The sequence below is a fragment of the Papilio machaon genome, chromosome 5, assembly GCF_912999745.1.
Source record: "Papilio machaon chromosome 5, ilPapMach1.1, whole genome shotgun sequence".
Taxonomy (NCBI): domain Eukaryota; kingdom Metazoa; phylum Arthropoda; class Insecta; order Lepidoptera; family Papilionidae; genus Papilio; species Papilio machaon.
In genome coordinates, this window is record NC_059990.1 from 8038724 (window position 1) to 8056829 (window position 18106).

At 34.3% G+C, this 18106-nt stretch overlaps 3 protein-coding genes across 4 annotated transcripts; 2 read left to right on the forward strand and 1 right to left on the reverse strand.

Moving 5' to 3' along the window:
• The first annotated feature begins 93 nt into the window (after positions 1 to 93).
• Positions 94 to 3132, forward strand: LOC106710576 (programmed cell death protein 6). Of its 2 annotated transcripts, XM_014502664.2 has the most exons (5): positions 94 to 165; positions 565 to 671; positions 999 to 1267; positions 1882 to 1977; positions 3024 to 3132. In XM_014502664.2, exons 1-5 carry the CDS (start codon positions 110 to 112, stop codon positions 3033 to 3035), a joined length of 540 nt encoding a protein of 179 aa, XP_014358150.1. In that variant the 5' UTR covers positions 94 to 109; the 3' UTR covers positions 3036 to 3132. The 2 variants fall into 2 exon arrangements, with proteins under 2 accessions (XP_014358150.1, XP_014358151.1); XM_014502665.2 differs by lacking the exon at positions 3024 to 3132 and having other exon boundaries at positions 1882 to 2209.
• An 859-nt stretch (positions 3133 to 3991) lies between these two features.
• On the reverse strand, positions 3992 to 6524 carry LOC106710550 (dolichyl-phosphate beta-glucosyltransferase). The gene is made up of 6 exons (XM_045677869.1): positions 6334 to 6524; positions 5885 to 6059; positions 5584 to 5792; positions 4604 to 4818; positions 4377 to 4514; positions 3992 to 4190 (listed from the first exon to the last, which is right to left on the reverse strand). Exons 1-6 carry the CDS (start codon positions 6403 to 6405, stop codon positions 3992 to 3994), a joined length of 1008 nt encoding a protein of 335 aa, XP_045533825.1. The 5' UTR covers positions 6406 to 6524.
• A 212-nt stretch (positions 6525 to 6736) lies between these two features.
• On the forward strand, positions 6737 to 17009 carry LOC106710551 (low-density lipoprotein receptor-related protein 6). Its single transcript, XM_045678053.1, has 24 exons — positions 6737 to 6993; positions 7071 to 7294; positions 7397 to 7587; positions 7781 to 8071; positions 8485 to 8669; positions 9140 to 9369; positions 9600 to 9770; positions 10203 to 10436; positions 10721 to 10862; positions 11355 to 11519; positions 11623 to 11767; positions 11910 to 12037; positions 12300 to 12453; positions 12688 to 12962; positions 13206 to 13436; positions 13722 to 13860; positions 14370 to 14645; positions 14829 to 15011; positions 15201 to 15372; positions 15578 to 15756; positions 15863 to 16027; positions 16118 to 16229; positions 16325 to 16512; positions 16698 to 17009. Exons 1-24 carry the CDS (start codon positions 6912 to 6914, stop codon positions 16948 to 16950), a joined length of 4515 nt encoding a protein of 1504 aa, XP_045534009.1. The 5' UTR covers positions 6737 to 6911; the 3' UTR covers positions 16951 to 17009.
• Positions 17010 to 18106: the final 1097 nt, after the last annotated feature.

The following is an 18106-nucleotide window of genomic DNA, read 5'->3' on the forward strand; positions in this document are numbered from 1 at the left end:
AATTATATCACAACTATTTAAAATTAAATTTTGAATGAACAAGATATGACTCATTTTATTTTGTTACAAGTTTCATAATTGCTTATTTGATTTGATTTTTTAGATTAAGATGTCTTTTCAATCACCGATGCCAAGCAGAGAGTTCTTGTGGGATATATTTAGAAGGTAATAAAAATATCTATGAATGTTGTAACAACAACATCATGAAGTAAACTCACTTAGATTTATCTAGAAAGTATTCAATAATAATAGCTTTCATGTTTCTTTCAAGTTGTCCTTGTATTTTTTTTAAATTATAAACTAATAAATACTTATCAACAATCTACTTGGAAATGAGGTTAAGTTTTATGTTTTTATCTTTAGTTAGTGATTTTCCATACATTTTTATCACATGAATAATAAAATTGGCTTTTTCTATTTTATGAACATGTAATTTATTAAATGTTTGGGCTTTAACTCTATAGTTCAAGGTTGTATTTTTAAAAAATAATCTATGTAAAAAAAACTGAAATAAAAAATTGGTGTTTAAAATAGTATATTTTATAAGAAATATTATTTTGACAGAGTGGATAAAGACCGCAGCGGTTACATTTCCTCTGATGAATTACAACAAGCATTATCTAATGGCACATGGAATCCATTCAACCCAGAAACAGTCCGACTTATGATTGGTAAGTTTATATAAATTCATTGAAACATCACTAGATTAGATATAAATTATGAAATAAATATTTGAACATGAGATTTAAATAATTTTAAGTCAATATTTTAGCTTTGTTGAATATGTGACAAGTTAACTTTACATTACATTCATGTGTGGCCAGTTTTGTTGAAAATGGATAGTATGAAATGCTGTTTTGGTATAATTGCAAATAAAATATTTAAAAAAAAATTCAAAAAAATAAAGTTCATAATTTCCCCGGACTTGTCCCACAGATGTTGGGTCACCGCACAAATTTTTAAACATAATATAATATAAAAAAATATATTTGTTGTAGGCATGTTTGACAAGCAAAACAGAGGAGTTATATCATTTGAAGACTTTGGAGCATTATGGAAATATGTGACTGATTGGCAGAATTGTTTCCGTTCATTTGACAGAGATAATTCTGGAAATATAGATAAGCAAGAACTAAAGAATGCGCTCACTGCATTCGGATACAGACTATCTGATGAAGTTGTGACTATAATGGTACAGAAGTTTGATAGATTTGGGCGTGGCACTATTTTGTTTGATGACTTCATCCAATGCTGCGTCACATTATATGTAAGTAATGACTTTTTATTAATACAGTCTTTAATAACAGATTTTTAAAGGATTTACATAAATAAAAAATAGATTTACAAAATAGAAAGTATAGTCTTAAATTAATTGTAAAAGATAATTTTAAAAATTATATAGCTTACTATGACATTAAATTATCTCGAATGGTTACTTCATAGTAGTTGCTAAAATTTCATCCCAATGTTGTTGTATCAAATATTATCTATTAATAATATGAAGATTCGATAGCTTGGATTATTGTTAGAAAGTATTTCCAAAATGGCTTCGGATCTTGATATTTGGCATAGACATAGAGAATAGTCTAGTAGAATGCATAGGCTAGTTTAAATTCCGCGTGGCCTTAGTCGTGGGCAAAAGCTATTGCTAGATAAAACACTCAGTAGTATTGTGTTACCCATAAATTTAGACATGCAATTCACAGAAAAACCTTTCAAGGTTACTTTCATTAATGTTAGTTTTATAATTGTAGGTACGTAGCATTGTTTAGAAACATTGACATCCTTCTCATTCCATTCTAAAAAAAAACATAAAAATATTTATGTGGTAATACAAGTGCTGCGGCAGTTGTATTTAACAATAATATTCTTGTTTTTCAGACTCTTACATCGGCATTCCGTCAGTTTGATACAGATCAAGATGGAGTTATAACTATCCACTACGAGCAATTCCTCAAAATGGTGTTTGGCCTTAAGGTATAATTGCTTTAATGTCTTGGAGAGAAACGGCTTCTTTGCCTTCGCTTGATAAAGAATTAAAGTTCATATTTAAATGCGAATATATTATAAAGTACATATGCGCAAATGTATAAATCAATGTTTAAGGCTTTAAGGTCGATGTGAAATTAAGAAATATTGCTCCTAAGAGAGCTTTCATGTAATGGAATGCTTTATGTTATGTTTGTTTGTTAATCTTGATGTTTAAAAAATAATCGAGCCTTTAATTATTTTACTGTTATGTATTTACAGTATGTATTTTAAATACGAATTTCTTCAGTAATAGAATGATCAAAAAGATCTATAAATGGGATTATATTTAATAATTATTTGTTTCGTAATGTGTTGGATTATACATGGAAATATATTTTAATAGCACAGTATATGTTATATAAATTACATAATGTTGAATATTTGGAGGCCAAAATATTCTTTAAATTTTGAAATATTTCTTTCTCTTTACAATAATACTTTAAACCACTTAGTTTTTAATCTTATACTAATATTATAAAGAGAAAAGATTTGATTGTTTGGCATTGAATAGGCTCCGAAACTACTGTACCTATTTGAAAAATACCGTTAGGAAGCTAAACTATCCAGGCTATATTTTTATGACTAGATTTTTTTAATTCCGTGCTGGCAACTGCTAGTGTGATATAAAAAGACAATGTTTATTGAGGTTGTATATGTATTATGCGCTTATCTATAGCTCCAATAAAAAATTAATTATCTATAAGGTCATATACGTGCTGCGTAGTTTACTCAACACGAACCCACACCTCGCTACTTCTAAAATTGTGTTCAGAGTCACTAAAATATTTGAAAACCTCAGTATATAAAACTATGAATATAATATGGAAAATGTTGCCTGTATTGTGTATAATTTCCAGTCATTCCATTTCTGTTTAACTGTAGTAAACATCTTACTAATGTAACTAAATGCAAAATTTGAAAGTACTGATTTTAAATTATTTGGAATAGTTTACATGATATCAGTCTAACTGGTTAATTTCTCTTCCGTCCAGTGTTGGCCGTAAGCCGTTCATCGATGTTGCCATGGTCAAATAATCATCGTAAAGGTTTGGGTTATATGGATAAATAATTTTTCAGCATTTCAATTTTAAAATTACAATTTTATGAGCATCTTTTCGCATATTTTAGATGGTATCTCTCGCTTTAAATATTATTTTAATGTATTTTATAGTAATACATTCAATTTCTTTTAACAATTAAGAATCAAATCAATTTGAAAAAATTAAAATACTGGACGAAATATTGCAATATATTACGCTGAAAGCGATATATGAAAGCCAGTTTTTTTAATTAAAACTAATGGAAATCGATTAGCAAACATTTCTTTGCTGTCTCTTCATGATATTGTAATACTATAGTTTTTTTTTAATTACTACTTTATAGACCAGGCATGTTATTTTTGTATAATAATGTTATCAACATTTTTCTTTATAAATACTAAAAACTGAAGGTAAACTTTTATGTTAATTACCCATCGATTATTGTTTTTAAGTTGTCTTTTTTATATACATAAGCATTTTCACTAAAAATGGAACAAAATAGATCATTTAAGAGAGTAGACTGAGCTAAGGAAGCTAAAATCATTGCATTGGGAATGATGCTATTTAAGTGTTACTGTTTTCATAAACATTTAGACATTTGTGTGTATATGAGTCTCAAATGATTGCCAAATTTTTAAAATTTACACATACATTGTCAAAATGCTCAAAGGGAGCTTAAAATTTCATTAAGAATCAGTTAAATTTCAACTCGGTCAACCAGCGTGATCTTATTCTTGAATCTTAAAACATGTTTTGTACTTTATTATTGTAAGAAAATTTTTAAATAAAATAATTTTGTAACAAGGCACACTATTATAAGTTTAAAATAAAATATATGTCTATATAAATTGACTTTTATTTAATTATTTACATTTACTTGAAATTGAATAAAAGCTGTTCAAAGAACAGCATAGTACAACTTAATCTATTTTATCACTTTTTATCTTCCACGCTCCAATCCTGTACTTCAACCAGATGAGACCTAGATCACATCCCATTTGAATCCATGATATTATTGGTGTTACTTTAGACCCCTCTATTTCCGTCCATCTTACTGGAATCTCGACTATTGGAATGTTTAATTTTTGTGCGATATACAATAGTTCTACATCAAACGCCCTATGAAAAAGAATACTTAAATTAATTTATTTTACTGGAAAACTAGTAAATACCAGCTTTAGTATATAAAATTATACATAAGCTATGTTAGTTACTGGAAGATATGTGATATATTAAGTGATACACTTAGAATAAAGCATTAATTTATTATCTTATAATACTAGTATAGGTGCAAAGAATAATTACCATCGGTTGACATGAAGACTTTGGAAACAGATATCGGCTGTTTTCCTTGTGAACATCTTGAAGCCGCATTGTGTATCTTTAATACCTTTTACCGTAAACAACCACACTAGGAAATGGAAGCCATACATCAGAATATTCCTGAAATAATATCAAATTAATTTACATGATTTTAATTTAAATGAAAACAAAATAACAGATATAAATAATTGATAAATGAACATAGTTACCTGAAAAGACTTCTTGTAGCCAATGATTCCTTTTCAAGATGAGCCCTAGACCCTATAGCTAAACCAAATTTGGTACTAACAATATTAGGCTCTGTGATTGGATCACATTTGATGATATCCTTTAATGCAGATTCCAATTTAACTATATCTTCAAATTTAGATGCACCATCTGCATCAGCAAATAATATAGTGGCACCTCTGGCATTTTGTATACCCTGTGGAGGAACATAGGAAATTAATTCATCAGTTTGTAATTATAAACAGTAGTAGAGGAAAGTTTAGAGAATACTGTATAGAAATAGCAAAGAAGCTTATAGAAAGAAATAAAACATAATGCGAATGCTGTCTACATTAGTAAATAAGTTAGCTAGTTACCAAATTGTTTTATTATTTATTCTATTTTACTATTTACATTCTAACCTTTGACATAAGTTTTAGTATTAAAAAATGTTATCTTTTTTATTATTGTAATTATTAGCAAATTTTAAATGTATTTTAACGTATTTTAAATGTACATAGATAGCAATTTTACAATGTTATTTTATTTATTATTAGCACTAAGTTTTAAACTAGCATTAAGGAATTATGTAATATTTTATAAGTAACTAGCTTAAGAATTTTTATGATTATTACAATAAAGACACCCAAAGTCTGGCTTAAAATACGCCAGGGGGAGAATGAGAGGGTGGCATAGTGCCGCCCAAAAAAAAAATTATAAACAGTAGTTAAAGATTTAGGAATGGATTTAAATAAAAATTTAATTATGTCACAATACAATCCTGAGTATATTGGTTCATTTAAAACCTATTTCTGACATCAATACATTTATGTAAATGTATCAGTTGACGTAGATTATACAATGTCATCCACTAGATGGAGTAACAACCTTAGGTAAGCTTTTTTACACTATCAGTAGACATTTAATGTGTTCATTGGGAGAAAAAAAAAACAGTTTTTCAGTGTACTTTAACAACACATACCAATCGCACAGCTCCACCTTTCCCTCTATTTTCAACAAGTTCAAGACATCTTAATTTTTCACTTCCATATTTTTCTGCATAAGTTTGTGCAACCTTTACTGTTTTGTCTTTACTTCCATCACTGACAACAATTATTTCATATTTGTATGTGGAATGCTCTTTAATTCTATTCTCCAAGAACTCAAATGTTTCATCAAGCATTGGTGGCACTGCAAAACAAGAAATATGCAGACTAATTTTATATAATACTTGTAAATTTAATGTGTTTTAAATTTACATTTAGTGATATTTAAATACTTACATCTTTCTTCTTCATTATAAGCAGGAACTATAACAGAGAGATTTAAAGTGGAAGGTTCATTAATGCTTGGCAGTTTTATTTTGCTTTTAGTTATAGGATCAAAAAATGTCTCCTCTTCCTTATATCTCTTCACAATTGGATAAGGTTTGGTTGTCAAATAAAGGAAAATTGAAAACTGTAAAAGGAAACATTGGGTTAATTAATTTGAAAAAGTAGCTATGTCATTTTTCTAGTTAATATTTAACTTAGTTATGTCGCTTCTTTTACAAAATTGAGAATACCGGTAATTTTTTTCTACTGTTTGGAGTATGAAATAGAAATTCATTGGTACCGTAGCAGTCCAGTCACAAACAATTTTATAACCTTTACTACTTCATTTATTAAGTAAAGAATAAAAAAAAAATAAGAATTTCCCGTTTTGGCACGTTTATCACAACTAATTTCCTTACCAGAATTAAAAGACAGACACCCGCTCCTATAAGATATAACATCGAAGTCCACAACATTGAAAATAACTCCATTATTAGGAGTAGTAACAATTGAAATATAGTAATGTATACGATTTTAGCATGTTATATCGAAAAATATCTTAAAAGCTAAAATCTTTAGTAAATATGAATTTCAAAAAAGATCAAAACGTCATCTATTTTACGTCAACAAACAAATTATCCGAGTCAAACAGTTGTCAAATCGTACCTCAAAGAGCAAATAAAAAAGATTGAGTTAAAAAAGTTTTAAATGCAGATAAGAAACTACCTCTAGATCTATGTTGAGTAGTTATTTAGTCTACATTTACATTGTTTATCTTCATCTTCAACCCTATGTTGATCTCGAAATAGTCAAAAAGTCAAAATTCGTTTACTTCCTCGAAATATAAATGGAAATAAACAGAGATTTTATTTTAATAATGAGAAGAAATCAATAAATATTTCAACAAGGATGTTTCTTACAGTGCCTTAATACCAGTGCAATCTATAAATAAAAAACTAATGCAAAACTTCCTTTACGAATTTAATTTGTTTTCATTATGACAAAGCGCCGAAGAATCGTTCAAGCTGATAAAATTATAGCCCAAGTGTTTTGTTTGTTAATGTTTTTACAGTTAAAAGGTAACTTGTTGAAATAATTTGTATAGTTAAACTACTTACTAGGAAAATATGTTAATTTATTCTTAAAACTATTTCAGGTTACTATGCAGTACCTAACAATCCTGTTTTATTATATTCAACTGCCTCGGATATAAGACTCTTAAATGTGTCAAAACCGGGTAAAGTTAACCCTATAATTAAAGGATTAGAACAAGGATCTGCTGTTGATTTTTTGTTTACAAAGGACTTGATATGCTGTTCCGATCAAACTGCAGAATTAATACAATGTATGACTTATAATGAAACATATTCTGGTGAAAAAGTAAGACAAAGTTTTCATTAATTCTTATTTTACATGTATTTTCATATGTTTCAGTTTAACTTACCCTTGTCTTAATATCCTTAAATTGTTTTATTTTTGCAGGAAAGAATAGTTTCTGAAGGTTTGATAACTCCAACTGGTATTGCTATAGACTGGTACACTGACAAAATATATTGGACAGATGGTGAAACAAATAGAATAGAAGTTATTAGTATAAATCAAAAATTTAGAAAAGTATTATTTTGGTCTGAAGTTGACTTAGCTAGAGCTATTGCGGTTGTTCCAAAAGATGGGTGTGTATTGTAATATCTTTGTAATATTTTGCCCCTAAAAGCAAAAAAGAAGTAAAGTTAAAAATTTATCTTTTTTTACTTAAAATGTTGTAATTCTAACATGTTTAGTTTGTTTTAATGTTTTAGTATTCTGATAGATTTTTTTAGGATGAATTTCAATAAATTAAATAAATTGACAACTCATTTGTTACAGATTAATGTTTTGGACTGACTGGGGTGAGATACCTAAAATAGAAAGAGCTGGTATGAATGGTGATCAGTCATCTCGTAAAGTTATCGTAAAAGATGATATATTCTGGCCTAACGGTATCACTATTGACTATGATAATGAAATCATATATTGGGCTGATGCTAAACTACAGTTTTTAGATGCAATTGATTTCAATGGTGGTAAAAGAAAGAGGATAATCAAAGGAGGTTTAGAATATCCGTATGCACTTACATTTTTTAATGACAAACTTTATTGGACTGATTGGAAAACTTGGTAAGCAAAAGTGAAATTATCCCAAAAACAAAGTTGCAATCACATTTATTTTATTTTTGAGTGAAGGGAGTTTTAATAATTTACATGGTGTAATTTTTTAAATTTTGTCATGTTTGTGTTTCTGTGTGGATTCTTTGGGATTCCCATAGTGGTCAATATTGAACTTAATGCATTGCTAATTCTCACTCTGTCTTTTTCTATTGAATTAAGTCAGAATGAAAAAAAAATAATAGTAATAATTGATCTTAAAAGTTGGTAATTTGGCCATGGGGGGCTGAGGTAACAGTTCATTTTGGAAAAGGGGTCACTTGTCCAAAATAGCTTGGGGATCCCTGATGTAGACAACAATATACAGTGGATAATTGTTATATAAAATTTTTATCAATTAGATCTAAAATGTTTTGTATCTACAGGACGATCTACACATGGGATATAGCCACAAATGGTCCTATAAAGGATGTCATAAAATCTAATCCAGTACCCGTTGACATCAAAGTGTTTGATGCCAGTAGACAGTTGATGCCTACAGGAGATTATCCTTGTAAACATAATAATGGGGGTTGTTCACATCTCTGTCTTCTTTCTCCTACTTCACCAGGTAATACAAATTTACATCTTACTATTATAAATGCGAATGTTTAGATGGATGGATGGATAGATGTTTGTTTGAAGGTATCTAAAGAATGGCTGAATGGATTTGGATGAAATTTGGCATACATTAGAACATAGTCTGGAAGAACACATAAGCTACTTCTTAAGTGTTTTTTGACAGCTAGTACTTTATAATTAAAGTTTTCATTGATACGTTATATTATATTAAACATAAGCCAAATTTATCTCTCATAGACCTCTTTTTAAAAGTTTTATGGTTTTGTTGGGTCTTTTGTTAAAATTCTTCTTTAACTTTTAACCTTCAACTTTTATTTCCCATCATCATACTCCATGTCAAGTCTTCTGTGGACCTGTGGCGGTCCACCTGGACATCTTTGGGACCAATTACTGCTGGATTCCTTTAACATTTTTTTTATTAAATATTAATTTTAACTATCGCAATGACTTTCTTTACAGGTTACATGTGTGCCTGTCCGACAGGTGTAAAGTTGAAAGAGAACAGCAATACAACTTGTTACAGCTCTCCGCAGTCAATACTGTTGGTTGCACAGCGGACTATTATATCCAAGATTTCTTTAGATTCTCCAGATTTTACACCCTATACAGTCCCAGTTAAGGATCTCAAAAGAGCTCTCAGCGTTGACTTTGATACAAAGACTGAATATATGTATTGGGCCGATAGCTTGGTAAGTTATTTAAATTTTATACAATGGATTCTAGTCAAAATAATATTTTAATATGACAAGTTTTTTTTTTTAAATTTTTTTAGAAGCACTTTTTTTTTACTTGATATACTCCTTTTAACACATTAAATGCCACTGATTTTCATGTTTCAAAATGGCAACTAAACATATCAACTATATTTGATGTAAAGTTGTTTATAAATTTTTGACAATTAAGAAACATTTACTTTTAGTCAAAGACAATATCCCGGGCACGTTTGGATGGAAGTGAGCAGTCTGTGGTGATACACAGCTATGGAGTGCCTGATAGTATCGCCATAGACCCCTTAGCCCGGAACATCTACTGGACAGATCCTGCCACTGACACTATCAATGTTGCCAGACTTAATTTTAATTTTAAAAAGGTAAGCTTATTACACCATCTGAAACAATAAAGTCTTATGATTATGGTAAAAACCGCAGCTGCTGAACAAAAGGATTGACTCGGAATGAAGATAAATAAAGGGATTAGACTTAAAGTACAGTCGAACCTGGATAAGCGACAAACCTATATAAGCGAGAGTCTTTAACGGACGACCTCGACGAGGAACTTGGATTAGAGAAATCTCTAGGCAAGAAAAATTTTGCTGTCTCTTGGACTGTATTTATCTATAATATCTACTTAAAATTGTCGCATATAATTTTAATTTTCTCTAGTAATATATTGATTATTGGCAAATATCAGACTATTTGGCAATAAACAATTATATAATTACTTGGCAAATTATATTTAGACTGTGTTAAACTCGACCCCTTGTGATATACTTTTGGGGTTCAATTATTTCACTTTACTTTAGGTCATAATTCATGAAGATCTACTTGATCCTCGAGCGATAGCATTACATCCTAAAGCCGGTCTGATGTTCTGGTCTGATTGGAATGAAAAGAAACCCAAGATAGAGCGAGCAAATTTAGACGGCACGGGCAGAGTGTTGCTGATCTCGGAGAAGTTGACTTGGCCGAATGGTATAGCAATAGATACTGTTAACAATAGACTGTACTGGGGTGATGCTAGGATACATAAAATTGAAGTAAGTTTATACAGTTTTTACATATTTTTTTTAATTATCATAAGGTGAAAGGAACGAACTACCACCTGAATTCTACGTAATAGCGAAACGACCGCTAACAGAAGTATTAGTAGTAAGAAGTACACACAGAAAGAGAATATTTCCCCTTCCTATGCATTTTCTCCTCTGTCAAATCTATTTCTTGCCATCTTTTCATTTTAAGATTAAATTAAATAATTAAAATAAATAAATTAAATAATTCATAAAATGTTATTCATGTAATTACGATGTTTTTATGTTCTCAGGTGAGCAATATGGATGGTACGGACAGAAGGGAATTGCACAACAGTGACATTCTGCACGTCTTTGGTTTATCACTGTTGGGTGACCATCTGTACTGGTCGGACATGCAGAGACGGACACTGGATAGAATCGATAAAGATACTGGTAATTTGATTGATTAATCCTTGGTTTCTGAGACCAAAATCCCTATTTAAAACATATTGTTATCTCTGTTTTGTCAAAGATATTGAGAGGGATTTTAAATAACTTTTTTATTGTAATATATTTGTGTGATCACTTAAACTTTTATTTCATATTTTTTTATTTGTTTGCTATTTTTCTTAACAAATAGGCATATTTACAATGTACGGATTATCAATGGTGTAATGTACGGATGTATCAAGGTTTTGGGTTCGAATCCGCCATTCAAATCTTGTTGTGAATCTATTATTTTTTTCAATTATCTTGACAGTCCAAGATCATATTTGCGCTGCGCAGTACCCTCCCCCCTCAAACAGCTACACTTAAAAATGTGTTCTGCGCAGTAATTGCTAACTTTATAGCTTTCAAGATATCTGAAAGCTAAATTACTAGCATTTACTTTAATTATGACAGCTTTACAAGTTCATTGTCCCTCTTAATTTAAAAAATTGCCAGGTCTGGATCGTCAGCTAGTTGCTGAGCAGATGGCCAACATGATGGGTGTGAAGGCATTCCGTTTGGGCGAGTCGCTCGGCGACAACCGCTGCAGCGAGGACAATGGCGGCTGCTCACATTTCTGTTTCAACAGGCCTAGTGAATACATCTGTACATGTCCATTGGGTAACTAGGATTTTTTAAACTAGCCCTCATTCTCTTCTATAATTTATGGTTAATTGGCTCTATAGTTTAATATCATAAATATATCGTGTTTTTTCACTTACAGTGATGGAGTTGAAAAGGGACAGAAAGACTTGTATAGATCCAGATGCGTTCTTAGTTTACAGTCGTAAGAATATAATTGGCATAATCAGCATTGATAATGAAGATAACGAGGAAGTGTTGCCTGTTAAAGATTTGAAGGAAGTCAGGTAAAAAAAAAAAAAAAAGATAATCAATTTCAGAGAAATTTCCAGAAAATTAAAAAAAAAGTCTACTCATAGATTTGAAATTTTAGTAAAATGTGCCGTTTTTTTCTAATATTTGAAGTATATGTTTTTATTTTTTTCGTAGTGCATTAGCGGCTCACGTGTCTGGGGGCAAGTTGTACTGGTCGGACAGTAAAACTAAAACAATCAACCGTTCCTCTATCGATGGATCCTTTATGGAGAAAATACTGGAATGGATGGGTTTGGTTGAAGGTATTTTTTTTTATTTTTTTCATCTCAAAGTAAAAAAACATATCTTGTATTATTGTTAAAATGTGAAAGTTTAGGATGTATGGATGTTTGTTTGAAAGAATCTCCAGAACAACTCAACAGATCTTGGTGAAATTTGTCACATATGTAGAACATAGTCTGAAAGAACACATAAGCTACGTATTAAATTTTATTTTTTTAATTCCGCGTGGATAGTTTCAGGCGATAACTATTCCTAATAAATATTACTTGTGGTTTGATTTAGGACTAGCGATAGATTGGTCAGCTCAGAATATCTATTGGACGGACACGAGCTCGCAGAGGATCGAAGTGGCTCGTCTTGATGGCTCCAGTCGTCGCGCTCTCATTTGGCAAGGACTCAAGAAACCCAAGAGCATAGTGCTTGATCCCAAGAAAGGGTAAGATATAGAACATAAGACAAAAAAAAAATTGTCTATTGGCCATAATACGAAGGAGAACTGTTTACTATTGTGACCATAATTTGTAATCAAATTTAAAAAAAAAAATATTATTATTGTTGAACTTTCCCCTTAAGTGTGTCAAATTTCAAGTTCAAATATTCTCGCACAATTGTCCAAAAAAATTTGCTTTTTTCACGCTTCACGTTTAATGACTATGTGTTGTATTTTCAGTTACATGTATTGGTCAGAGTTAGGTTCAAAGAGTATAAAGCGCGCGGCCATGGACGGTACGTCCCCGACCGTGTTCATAGAGCAAGTGGGGCGCGTACACGCTCTGGCCATAGACTACGAGACGCGCACGCTGTACTGGGCGGCGCTCGACCCGCCCGCCATAGAGTACGCATTCCTTAATGGCACTGGCAGGAGGATATTGGCTAATAATATTTCAATGCCGTATGCACTTACTATCTATGGTGATCGCGTGTTTTGGGGAGATTGGAATACTGGTGAGTAAAAATATTTTTTTATTTTAAATAAAATTTAAAAGTAATTTTATCGCCTTTTTATGATTCTTATTTTTATTTCGGTTTATTTATCTTTTTTAATATTTCATACATATGAATTTAAGTCCATTGTTTTATAATCCATAAGTATAACGCTTTCAAAACATCAAAAAAGCCATATTATATTCATAAATACGTTTTTTTACGATAAAGTTGTAATATAAAAAAATACTGTATTTTTGTTAGGTCTAGTGGAATCAGCAAAGAAGACGGACGGCGGTGACAGAGCACGTCTCCACAGTGGGTTAGATTACATCTCGGACTTGAAGGTGTATCCTCGAGGCCGGGAGCCTGACGGCAGCCAGTGCGCGGTGGACAATGGCGGCTGCGAGCACCTCTGTCTCCCGCGCCCTGACGACTACCGCTGCGCCTGTCCGGCACACTACCGCCGCAATCCGGACAACTTGACCTGCTCCGGTATGATAAATTACCTGTCACACTTTTAATGAGGTTTTGTTTATTGGTTAAGGGAAGCCCCTTAGCGTAGATTTAACCATGAGAAATCCATAATAAAGGACTTAAATGACTCGTAAGTCTATCTTAAATTCTTTTTATAAAACAGAAATTGATATATTCGACCTCTTTGGTAGAAATGAGATTGTATACTTAGGTTTATTTTAAGAAGAGGAATTGGCCAGTAAGAATATTTGACTTATCTGAACTTAAAGTAAAAAAATAAAAAATGTGTACGTTATCTTTTAGAGCCAGAAGAGTACCTGCTGTTTGCCCAAAAGAATGCAATAGGTCGGATTATGGTTGCAACTGGAGAGGTCAACGATGCCTTTATACCGTTGACTGGACTGAAGAGTGTCAAGGCAATAGAATATGATCCCGTCAGCAAGTAAGTATTTATAAAAGAAATATAACACTGAAATTAAATATTTTACTAACTAGCTATCGCCCGCGACTCCGTCCGCGCGGTACAAAAAAAACTTCAGTACTAGCCTATGTGTTCTTCCAGATTATGTTTTACTTCTACGCCAAATTTCATCGAGATCCGTTGACCCGTTACGGAAATACCTTCAAATATCCATCCATAGAGGATCGGCGGCTCAGGGGTTAAGCACTTGACTTGCAATCTGCAGGTCCTGGGTTCGAATCCCGCCATGTACCAATGGTTTTTCGATTTACATATGTACATTTATCCGACGTTCTTACGATGAAGGAAAACATCGTGATGATGCACATATCTGAGTAGAAATTCAATAATATGTGTAAAGTCAACCCGCACTGGGCCAGCGTGGTTGACTATGGTCTAGTCACCCCTAACTTGGGGTAGGCTTATCCATCCATCCATGATTGTTTTGACATGTATGATAGGTAATAAGTGATTGGTTTATTTTTACCCAGGAATCTTTATTGGATGGATGACGACTCACACGCAATACGTCGTGTGCCCATATCGTATTCAACGACCTCCGCGATCACAGACTCGCATCCCGTGGTGACAGGTCTTTCCAGACCGTTCCACATGGTGCTGGACGTGATAGGTCGCGCCCTCTACTGGACTTGTCTGGACGGAGACTCGATCAATGCGACCTCTATCGTCAATTCCTCTCTAACAGGCGTTATACTTCGCGGAGATAAGATGTTGCCTAGACATTTAGCGTTTCATCAAACTAAAAGGTAAAAAAATTGAAAAATATATTTCTTTTTATGATTCTCTATTACCTTTTGTTTTAAAATTCTTATAAGGATTTATTATATTATAGGATATTATATGATAAATAACGAAATTTCATTTAGTTATGTTAAAAGTAGGAAATGTTAGATTCTTGTATATGGTATGTGTAATATTTGGATGCGTAGGGTGTTGGTATGGAACGACGTGGGCGTGGGCGCGATAATGCGCGCTAACGCGGACGGCACTGGGCGCGCGGAGCTGGCGGGCGCGCCCAACGCCACTGCGCTCGCCCTCGACCAGACCTCCGCCACCGTCTACTGGGCTCTCTCCCGTCAGATACACGCCGTGGATCTCGATGGAAACAACAAGTGAGCACACAAACATAACAATTCTTGACGTTGACTAGACGACGCTTTCCTAGGGTGTTTCTTAATTTAGTATGAGAAATGGTTATTAAAGTGTAAGTGTTGCAGAAATTTTATAGTAAACGGCTTCTTCGTTTGTCTATTTATATTAGAGTTTTAGGAGCGTTTGTATGAATGTTGTGATGTTTTCAGACGCGTGGTGTGGCAGGGCGGGTGGTGTGGCACGCTGGCGGCGTACGGCGGCGCGCTGTACTTCAGCGGCGGCGAGCGCGCTCTCATGCGGGTGCCTCTGCACCGCCGCGAGGCCCCCGCCGCGCCTGTCTCACACCTCGCCCGCCTCGCCGCACTATTACCCGTCAATAAGGCGAGAACTATTTACTATCTATTTAGTTGTCTAATTACTTAGCTGTATTTCTGATATCCGAACTAATTCATCCTGCTCGAAGGACCAATTATAAGACCACGTATAAAATACAGGCGTTTGTGTTAAAGTATTTATCAAGAATTGTATTTTGTGTTTATAAAATTATAAAATATTTTATTTTCTTATAATTTGTATTATGAATCAGGTGGCTCGAGAGCACGTGTGCTGGGCCAGCAAGTGCGGTCAGGCGCCTGGCGCGTGCTTGGCGGGTGGTGGGTGCGGCTGCGCACTGCGCTGTGCTCCGCAGCCAGCCTGCCAGCCCGACCAGGTGCCGTGCGCTCCATCGCCCGACCGCCCACCGCACTGCATACCCCGCGCCTGGAAGTTAGTCAACATTACATCTCGATATAAGGAATGATTGCAAAGAGAGAGGTCCTTCATTTGATTCTCTTTGTTTTTCTTAATGTTTTATTTATCATATCTGTATCAGATGCGACGGCACGGTGGACTGCCCGGATGGATCGGATGAGGGCGCTGAGTGCGGTGCATGCGCAGCGGGTGCGGGCTTGCGCTGCGCGGACGGCTCGTGCGCACCCGCGCTCGGAGCCTGTCCCACTGGCGCCTACTGCGCCACACCACTGCCCGCCGCCTTCCGGTAAAACTTCAGCATTATATTATGTATTACGTACAAATTATCGATAGGAAACCTATTAACGTTATGTATTTTTGTAATATTTTGTTGTAGTTGTGACCAACGCCTGTGCCTGGCACCTGCACTATTGTGCGACGGCCGGCTGCACTGCGAGGACGGCTCCGACGAGCTACCCTCTGCTTGCGGATACGGACAAAAAGAACCGGTATTGTTATTGTACACTTCAAAAGACACTAGCTAAAGAATTATTAGAGATAAGTATGTTTCAGATTATTTATATGTTTGTGTGGTCGTTGTCAGCCGGTGCGGGAGTCGCGCGCGCTGGTGGTGTGCGGCGCGCTGGCGGCGGTGGGGGCGGGGCTGGCGGGCGCGTGGGCGGCGCTGCGCCGGTGTCGTCGCCGCGCCCCTCGCACCCCACCGCCCCGCCCTCTCGTACCCATCAAGCCGCCTCCGCCCCGCGCCAGACCACTCGGCGCCAGCTCCTCTGAGTAAGCTACACACTATATTATATTTATCTTATCTTAGTTCATAGAAATGTTCTGTGTCTATACTTTAATTTGTCACAGAATGTCAATGATTCTCGAAGTCGGTGTCAAGTAAGGTTCTAAACGGTTCAAATGGACTGAGTGAATTTGATGTAGAATGTTGAGACATGAGAACGTGTATTCGACAGCTTGGTGTGCAGTTCGTTCGATGATCGTGCGACGGAGAGCCTATGCGAGCGTTACCCGCGCCCGACGGCCAACCCCCCGCCGAGCCCCGCCACGGCCAGCAGTGGGAACGCGGGCCGTCGCCGCGCCTACCGCCACTACCGCGCCATGAACCGCCCCCCGCCGCCCACGCCCGCCTCCACTGACGCCTGCGAGTCTGAGCCCGAGCCTGCCGCACGCGCCCCCCCACCCTCGCCCGCACCACTCGTCTACTGACACTCACTATAAACAAAAAAAATAATTAAATTGTTTAACTTTCGTGAGACATCATAATTAATTAATTACAAACGGCTTAACTCACGTTTGATCGTCCGGTGACGACACCGACTAGTTTCGGACCCATCGGGGGTCCATCTTCAGGGCGAGTGTTTAATCCGAGGACTTCGCGGTCGCCGACTAGTCGGTGCCGTCACCGGACGATCAAACGTGAGTTAAGCCGTTTCTTAATTAATTAATTAAAAAAATAAGTTCAATATTGCAAAAATTTGAAATATGCTATAAACTGACCATGTCTCAAGGAATTCGTATAAGAAAGAACCATGTGTTGACTTAATGCATTTAATTTTAAATGGATAATTTACAGGTACTCACAGTATTAAATGTCGTTTGCGTTTATTGTCCTCTTTGTAGCGCATTTCACTACAGTAAGAACATTTTTAGATATTATTACAGCACTCTTTATAATAATTCATCCTCTCATATCACTGTCAAAAACTTTGTAGTGGATAAACTTTTTATAAAACCACTGGTGCTCCACAAATATGCTAGATAATAAGTTATACTATTATGTACATAGTCATAGATAGTATAATTCAACATAAAACTATGTTAGAAGTTTGCTTCAAATGCGATATGTTAATAATTAAGAAATAATAAGAATAAATAGATTTTTGTGAACGATTAATAAAACATCAAATCACATCAATCACAGAAATATTGTCCGTAATAAGAAACGTATATTTATTTTTAAGAATGTCCACACAATTTATGCGTATTTAGTAATTTTACACTAAGAACAATTAATTTCATATCGTAATGGCAAAAAAAAACTTGACACTTAATAAAAACAAGTGTCCCAGTGTTCTTCCGTAAGTTATGGTCAAATTGACCATAAGAAGTGCATTTTTAGGTTAGCTTTCTAAATATAAAAATCGTATCATGTTTTGGTTGTGATCAGTATTTCAATGGTTCTGGTTATTATATTGTCTATGTCATACAACGAATTGTTTTAAATTCGGTTTTTACTTCACGGCGTTGTCCATCAGATTTTTTATCCTGCTAACCCTAATAAGGGTTTTAGGAGATATTATTGCAAATTAACTATCGTTGTTTTGAACAAATGTGCCAATTCTTTTAAGCAGAAAAAAATTGC

Coding starts and splice junctions, on each gene's coding strand:
- LOC106710550 (XM_045677869.1), bottom strand. CDS start 6,405: ATGGAGTTATTTTCAATGTTGTGGACTTCGATGTTATATCTTATAGGA. Junction 6,060..6,333: donor GTGTCTGTCTTTTAATTCTG/GTAAGGAAATTA, acceptor TTCCTTTTACAG/TTTTCAATTTTCCTTTATTT. Junction 4,191..4,376: donor AGTCTTCATGTCAACCGATG/GTAATTATTCTT, acceptor TCTTTTTCATAG/GGCGTTTGATGTAGAACTAT.
- LOC106710576 (XM_014502664.2), top strand. CDS start 110: ATGTCTTTTCAATCACCGATGCCAAGCAGAGAGTTCTTGTGGGATATA. Junction 166..564: donor TTGTGGGATATATTTAGAAG/GTAATAAAAATA, acceptor TTATTTTGACAG/AGTGGATAAAGACCGCAGCG. Junction 672..998: donor AACAGTCCGACTTATGATTG/GTAAGTTTATAT, acceptor TATTTGTTGTAG/GCATGTTTGACAAGCAAAAC.
- LOC106710551 (XM_045678053.1), top strand. CDS start 6,912: ATGACAAAGCGCCGAAGAATCGTTCAAGCTGATAAAATTATAGCCCAA. Junction 16,028..16,117: donor CCACTGCCCGCCGCCTTCCG/GTAAAACTTCAG, acceptor ATTTTGTTGTAG/TTGTGACCAACGCCTGTGCC. Junction 16,230..16,324: donor GATACGGACAAAAAGAACCG/GTATTGTTATTG, acceptor GGTCGTTGTCAG/CCGGTGCGGGAGTCGCGCGC.